General features: G+C 59.0%; 1 protein-coding gene across 1 annotated transcript in view; it reads right to left on the reverse strand.

Moving 5' to 3' along the window:
- The window catches only part of PAX2 (paired box 2), a 95940-nt gene that overhangs the window by 78322 nt on the left and 9761 nt on the right, over positions 1-7857 (reverse strand). Inside the window, exons 2-4 of the mRNA XM_004701313.2 lie at positions 7586-7696; positions 3972-4140; positions 3057-3254 (exon numbers count right to left, since the gene is read on the reverse strand). Of these exons, the coding sequence (XP_004701370.2) occupies positions 3057-3254; positions 3972-4140; positions 7586-7696 (478 nt within the window). The remainder of the gene's footprint in view (positions 1-3056; positions 3255-3971; positions 4141-7585; positions 7697-7857) is intronic.

Genomic DNA, 7857 nt, shown 5'->3' on the forward strand with positions numbered 1-7857 from the left:
CTCTACAGCAGCGGTGTACAAGCAGAGAGGCTGGCAACCATGTGCTCAGTGATCAGTAACCCAATATTTAGAGTGATTCAGACAAATTCCTCGTGCTAAGCAACTCAGTCAACCCTGGGGAGTTTTGACTGCGGTCCCCGGGGTGGAGGCAGAGGAGGCACCGGGCTCACTCCATTGGCTCAGACGGACATTTCTAGGAGGTTTTCTCGTGGAGCACACGGGTTGGATGGCCCAGGCTTTATCACAACAAGATCAGAGAATGCCAAAACCATTTTTAAACCACGCAAGGTAATTTTGTTTATAACCATAAAGAGCATATTTCACGTGCGGCAACAGCATCTGTTTTGAGGAGGGGAAGATGAAACACCGGATGATTTGGCTCAGGTAGGGACCCATGTGTGGGCTTCCTCTCTTGCCAACCACTGGCACATGCCCTTAGATCACAGTTATGCAGGACCCAACACCGTGGGCACCTCACCAACAATAAACCTCACAACTCAAGAATCACCCACTTGCCTAACGGTCTGCACCTGCTACGCAGAAGCAATCTCCGGCCTCTCGGGCCACAAGTAAAGGATTCTGCGGACCGCAAAAGGGGTCACATTCTGATACAATCAGCACCGACAGTAACAGCTGCCTCCATCAGGCTTTATAGGAAAACAACACATCTCAGAGAAAAAAACACCTTCTCCCATCAAACAAAGCGCCGATAAGGATGTAGCTGCATCCTGCCAGGCCTGACTCAGCTGCACACTGGGAGTCCCCCAGAAGTCTTTCAGAAGCACATAACGTGGGAGGATTCTGTCCCAAGCCACAGCAAGAAGAGTCTGGCTATTCCTGGTGGACGGCGCTAGCCAGCCAGCCGCCCCTGGGCCTGGGACTGGTGGTCCATGCTGTCCGTGTTGCACCGCCTCCGCCCCTTGCCCTCCCTCTAATCTCAAGCCACACCTGCCCGCGGATGGTGAGGCCTCCACGCCCAAAGGGGGCAGTCAGGTCCCTCAGATGACAGGGTTGTGTGCTGAGTCCACTCTGCCGCTGTCAGAACCATCAAGCAGAGGCCCAGCTTCCTCCCACTCCCACCTCCCTGGAAGCTCACTTCTCCGCTTCCTTTCCGATGGGCGTACCTCAAGGCCTCGAGAGCTTGACTCTAGGGTCACCCCATCCCCTGCTCTCCGTGACTTTTCAGGAGGGCATTTCCAAATATGTGCCAAACCCCGCTTCCAAAATGTCTCTGCAGGGATGGGGGTGGGGGTCTGCTGGGAGACAAGGGGTTGCTAGGCTGGACTGCTGTGGCCCTGACCCGTCCACCCACTCAGAAGAAACACGTCGCCACAACCATCCATTTCTTGGGGTCCCCAAAAGAGTCTTCTGTCCTTTCACTGAAAAGAAGCATTTCTCACAAGTGTTCTTCAGAATGCCACCACCCAATGCCAACCACGGATCTCAGCAGGACCACTCAGCCAGCCAGCTACCCTCTCCCCAAGACCTCAGTCCCAAAGCACCCCCAGGACCAGAAGCAGCAAACAATTGCTTTATCCTTTTCTTCTCTCTAACCACCAGGTCAGTCTCTGGCCAGAGCTCCCCAGACCCCTCCTCTGGCTTTTCCATGTAAAGGACTCATTCCTCTCCCACACCAGCCAGCCCTTTCTCCAGCTCCTTCCGAAGGTGTGTGAATGTCAAACTCTCTGCTTCCAAGACCTGGCTGAGCCTGGCCCAGGGAGCTGGAGGGTTTTCTGAGGGTGTGTAATTAGCTGATCAGTATTATGTTACCCTGTTCATAACTGAATAACCATTTTAATACAGATGGCACACACTGGGATAATTTCTGGGGTCGCCTTGCCGTGCGTTACAGCACGAGTGTGGCACGGGGAATCTTCTTTAGCCAAGGTACATTCCACCAGCTAATTTTACCTGCTGTTTTCAGGATGATTTGGGATAATTCCATATCATTTGCAAAATATTTAAAACAAAAAAAACCCCACCTTGATACATGATGCCAGTTTCAGAAAAGGCACCATCTGAATTATTATTTGCCTAATAACGCGTCTATGAAGAATACAAAAAATAAGGAGGGTAAGAAATCCTTAGCCCCAGCCTTTCTCACTTGGGGCTCTCCATAGAATGGAGAGCACAGGTGGAAAGGCTGGCCAAGGCTGTCTGGGACCTGCCCCCACATGGTGTGTGTCTGGGATGTCAGGTTGGACAGCTCTGCCATCAAGAAGTCTGTCTGTCTGGGAGTCTGGGTCCAACTGTGATTTGCATATTCTGGGTTGGCCACCCAGAGACACACACACACTGGTCTGGGTGCACACATATTGGAGTAGGTTGGGAACTGGTGTACCTCCCACCCAGTGCTATTCTGCATCTGGGTCTCCCTGATGAACCTGTCATCAGCCCAAAGACTTCAGCTGGAGATGAGCACCCTAGGTGGTTGAGAGCATCTCTCAAGGTCCAATCTCGGGGTCTAGGGTCCTGCCTCCCTCCCTGGCAACCCCTCCCCTGCCCAGCTCCTCTGTTCTGGCACCCATGGCACTGGTGGCTGGTGTTCGCCAAAGACCTAGTGATGACCAGCCCTGCAGGCCTGGAGCTTGTGCAGGGAGCTGGCTGGGGTGGCATGGGCTTGGGGTGGCAGGTTTTGTGGGAGTTGGCAGGGAAGGCCGGGGGAGCCAGGATGGGCAGTGGCCCCTGGGGAAGGGAACCCCGTCTGTTGAAAGAGAAGTCTATTTGGCTGCAATGAATAGACACTGGCCATTTTAAAGGCTTTGGCTGTGGACTGTGATTGTTTCTAGATACCGAGGCTCGCTGGTAATCTTGGAGTCTTAATTACCACTAACTCTTGGATTCATTTCCAGGACACTGAGGGAGAGCCAGGCAGAGACTGCACCGGACCCAAGCCCAACGAGAGAGAGCCCTGCCTGCCTGCCTGCCTGCCTGTCCTTCCCTCCCCCTCTGGCTCCCAGGTGCTCGATCCTCCCCAGAGATCTTGAGCTGAGGCTGGAGAAGGAGTTGAGACTGCTGGGGAGAGGTCCTACCCTACAGGCTGGTGGTTTGCTCACCTGTTGATGGAGGAGACGCTGGGCACCGTGTCGTTGTCGCAGATGCCCTCGGCCAGGAGCCGGTCTCGGATCTCCCAGGCGAACATAGTCGGGTTCTGTCGCTTGTACTCGGCGATCTTGTCCACCACTTTGGGGGTCGCCACTTTGGGCTTGGAGCCGCCAATCACGCCGGGCTTGATGCTGCCGGTCTCGTAGTACCTGCGCCGGGAAGGCCGGCGGGGTAAGCGAGGGGTGGCGGCGGTGGTGGCAGGGGGCTGCAGCGGGCTGCGGGGGCCGCCAAGCCGCTCCCCAGCTCGCTCTAGGCAGCGGCGCCCAAGGAGAAGTCCCAGCGAGGCTGAGCTGGCTTTCTGCGGGCTTTGGGCTGAGGCCGGGGAGGCGGCGGAGCGCGAGGGGGAGGACGAGGGCGAGGGCACAAGGGACGCTCCTGAGAGGCGCGCGCGCCAGCCCAGAGAGAAAACCGGGGCTTCCTTTTGGGAAGCGCAAGAAGAACCGGGCGAAGCCTCAGGCCGACCAATCCAGCCTTTCCCAAAGAGCGCAGAGCGCCCTTGGGGGCCTAGATCTCCCAAATGCTGCTTCTGCCTCGTCTGGGGACCCTTCACTCCTCCCCACTCCTGTCACCTAACCCCCGCCCACCTCCCATCCGCACTCACTCCTCTGGAAGGGGCGTCCCTCCCTTCCTCAGGCGGCAATCAGCCGCCTCCACCAGAGGGCCCTGGGGCTGGGTGACCCAGTTCCACCCTCGCTCCTGGGGCCGCAGCCACCACCTAAGCGTCCTCTCCAGGTGGAGCAGGGCACCGGGTCCCCTGGAGCTGGGGGTCTCCCTCCCTCTGCTCGGTGTCCAGGGCTTTCAGCCGCAGACCCAGGGCTGACCGGGCCAGAAGGCAGAGCATCGCCCCAGTAGCTCGAGGCTCTCACCTGCCCAAGATCTTGCTGACACAGCCGTGGCTGACCCGCAACTGCCGGGAGATGTCACAGGGCCGCACGCCCTGGTGGGCGAGCTCCACGATGCGCTGCCTCACCACGTCGGGCAGGGGCCGGCCGTTCACAAACACCCCCCCGAGCTGGTTCACACCCCCGTGCCCTGCTGGGGAGAGACAAGAAAAAAACACAACACCCCACACACAGCAGGGACCGGCCATTAGTCAGGGCCCGCAGCCCGGGACGTGCGAAGGGTACGGGCAGGGCAGAGGGGCACGTCCCACGTCTGGGATACGGGTGGCCCCGCGCTCCACAAGGGGTGGGGACTGGGGATGGGAGGGAACCCCAGGGCTGCAGAGACGCGGAAACACACGCGGAGCCCTGGTCTGGGAAAGAACGTGGACTTTGGACCAGGCGACCCGTAGCAGTGGCTAGGAAGGGGTGGAGATGCCCCGGGAAGCGAAGACAGTAAGGCAGCGTGAGGAGAAAGAAACGAACAGCGGAGGGGAGGGGGGGGGATCATGCCAGCGGGGAAGGAGGAAGGAAAGCGGAGGAGAAGGGCTGAACGGCGGATTAGGCGGCCGCCGAAAGGGGTCCCGCCTGCGCCGCAGGCAAGGGGGATTTGGTGCGCCGAGGTCTTGGAGAAAGGTGATTTGGGGGTGGGGGGACGGGGGTGTCTGGATCTGGATGATGCTTTCCAGAAGAGACTCCTAACTCAAACACAGGCTAAGACCTTTGCCTCTCTATCTGCTTCTTCGGATTTATTTTTTTAAAGCGAGGTTTTTCTACCTCTTTTTCTGTTGTGCTTAATTGTGAGATTTTCTTTCTTTCTTCTTCGTATTATTTTATCTTTGACTATATATCCCCTTCGCCTCCAGAAGGTCTAAAGTTCAAAGAAAATCAGGTTGAGGGAGAACAGCGGAGGAGGCCAGGGTTCAGCGTCCGCTGGACAGAAGGCCGCCAAGCAACTGCGGCAGAGGAGGCAAGCTAGGCTCTAGCAGCTCTGGCTCGACCGCTGCCGTGCAGCGCCGAACCTAGACCTGTCACCTCGCCCAGATCGCCTGGTCCAGGTCGCCACTCGGCGGGCTAAAGGTTCAGGGGCAGCCTGTGCGGCCAGCCCCAGCCAGCGGGCATCTCTGACCCCTGGGCCGGCAGCTGCGCTGGCAACCGCACACCACGGGCGTTTGCTCTCCTGGCCAAGCCAAGAGGAGATCCCAGCTGCAGCGCCGGCTCCCCACCTCGCAGCCAGGCGGTCACGGTGCCCGACCGCAGGGCGCCACTCCTGGCCCCGTCCTCCTTAGCTTGCAGCAGTCGAGAAATCCGGTGCCCAGCAGGATCTAACCGCCGCAGAGACTGGGCCGCAGAACGAGCGGCTGGCCCAGCGGCGGGCCGACAACCTGCAGCCTCTTGCCCCGCCAGCCACCAGCGACTTTCGGAGAAAGCGGGGGACATCTGCGCTCCCCTCATCTCCCTTTTGTCCCCTTCTGGGACGGGGAGCCAGGGTACCCTGGTCGAAAGCTCTGGGGAGTGGGCCTGAGCTGGGTAGTTGGGGGAGGAAGGAGCCTCTCCTTTTACTCGCCCCCTTGACTCTCTACCTACCTCCAGCCCACTCCTCACCCTCCCCGCCCTCCAAAGCCCCTCCATCAATAATTTAGGCCCCGGGAGAACTCGCGTTACCGGTCTGAAAAGGTGGCAGCTGCGGGCAGATTAAAGATGAATAATTCAGCCTCCCCGGGCTCCAGGCCCGGCCCTTCGGCCCCAATCTAAGGGTGGGGATAGGAAGGGGACACGCCGAGGGTCCAAGGCTGAGTTCCCGGGAGCCTGCACAGTCAGGCCTGGAATGCGCCACCGCTGCGGGCGCCTACTCAGACTGCGGCTATCGCCTGCTGGCCCTTCAGCCCGCCGGCTCACACGCGGCTAGCTCCCTTCTCCGATCCCCTACAGCTTGCCTGGCTTCCCCTAGGGTTTCCGAGTGGCACCTGGCGGGCGGCGGGGCTCGGCCGAGGCCCGGCAGGATCCGCAGCAGAGGGCAGCGAGCGCAAGCAGGGGCGGCCGGGCAGCGGCAGGCCGACAGAGCGCAGGCGGCTGCAGACCCGGGTCCTCTCGCTCGCGAAAGGAGTGAGGTTTTCCCGTCTGCCTCGCGGCTACCAGCGGCGACCAGCAGACCCCGCTTGGTTCCCCGTGCTTGGAAATGATGTTGGGAGATCTATTTTATTCCAGGCATAATTAATAAAGCTCTCCCTGTTAGCTAAATATAATCTTCAGGGGGAAACAACACAAAACACACCACACAGCTCTCCCTCCTCAGCTCTTTTCCCCACAGAACAGAGCCAAATCAGGTCTTGAAAGTTTCCCTGTGAAAAGTTACAAATTATCCTTAATTATTAATCTACAGATGGGGAGGGGCTTTCTATTTAGACGCTTTTTTTTAACCCCTAGGGGAGAAAAATCTCAGAAGTGCTTTCCGATCGAAGACAAATGTCAGGAACTAGATCCATTTACATTTTATTAAAACAGTGCCCCCTCTTTCGCTTTTCCTCCGATTTGCTCCCTTCTTTCTTGCAAAAAGGCTTTCAATTTTCTTTCTTGGATTCCTCCTCCCCCCTTTCATGTCTCTTCTTTCACCCAGGCTTTGGCATTTGCCTTCCTTTCGTTCTCCCCTCTTTCTCGTCCCCTCTTCCATCCCTGCTTCGACCCCTGGCCAGGGTGATGACTCCATGCGATGACCAGGGAGTAGGAGGCCAGCCCAGAAAGAAGCCTCCAAAACTGGGGTCACATGCACTCTACCCTGGCAGCTAGCTGCTTGCCTCGGGGTTGACTTCGATTTCTCCTTAGGAACTCCCCCTTTGTTTTTAGAGCCTCTCCCAAGGAGAGGTGGGGGGAAATGACCACCACGGGGGATGTCCTGCCAACTTTGACTCCCAACTCCAGGAGAGGAGAAGAGAAAGCAGAGGGGTAAGGAGCAAGAAGTGAAGGGCGATGTAGGGAGCATTTCCAGCCAGCCGGGAGCTTGGCCTTAGCTTGGGTAGGAGGGCCCAGGAGCTGCAGGGAGCTGAGGGTCAGAAGGGGACACCCCACTCCCACACGCTGCACCCAATTTGTCCTGACAAGGAAACTGCCCACGCTGGGAGTCTTCTGGGTGCCCACCACTCTTAAGTTTGAAAAAGGGACGGAAGAGGAAAAGGAGAAGGAGGAGGCAAAGAGAGAGAGCGAACGTGGGGGAGAGACCAGAAAACGCAGTACAAAACACAACCCTGCGCTGTCTGCCCATGAGCGCCCCAGTCCGGGGCGCCCAGGGTCACCAGGGCGTGGGGTGGTGGAAGTCAAGACCTGGGGCTGCCAAAGACCCTGAGACGTGAGGTGGAGCAGGTGGAAGGAGCGGAGGCAGGCAGAGGAAAGGTAAGTCTGGGTGACAGGCAGAGGGGAAGGAAGCTGCGAGGCATGAGAAACACAGGGCCGAGGGAAAGAGGAGGAACGAAATGGGGGCCCGAGAGGAGCCAGCGCGGCCTCTGAGATGGAGTCCGAGCGCAGGGAGCCGGGGCCGCCTGGGGACAGGACCGGACGGGGACGCGGAGCCCCGAGTTGCCCAGGAGGCGGGCGCCGGTACTCACGGTGCATCGCTGAGAAGGGGTCTGCTTTGCAGTGCATATCCATGGGGAGACAGAGGAGCGGGAGCAGCGTGGCCGCCGCCGCCGTGTCGCCTCGAAAACTCAACTTCAGGACTTGAGGAGAAAAGGGAGGGACCGTGGGGGGCGGGGGTGAGCTGGCGCCCGGCTGCGGAAGGGCTCGCGGGTGGCGGGTGGGGGGCGCCGGGCTGCGCTCCCCGCGGGGACTCCTCCGGGCCGCCCCGGCTGCCAGCCGCCGCGGCCGCAACTTCCCACCG

Source organism: Echinops telfairi, unplaced genomic scaffold (genome assembly GCF_000313985.2).
Source record: "Echinops telfairi isolate 266 unplaced genomic scaffold, ASM31398v2 ScPeMD7_70;HRSCAF=299, whole genome shotgun sequence".
In the NCBI taxonomy this organism is placed as follows: Eukaryota; Metazoa; Chordata; class Mammalia; order Afrosoricida; family Tenrecidae; genus Echinops; species Echinops telfairi.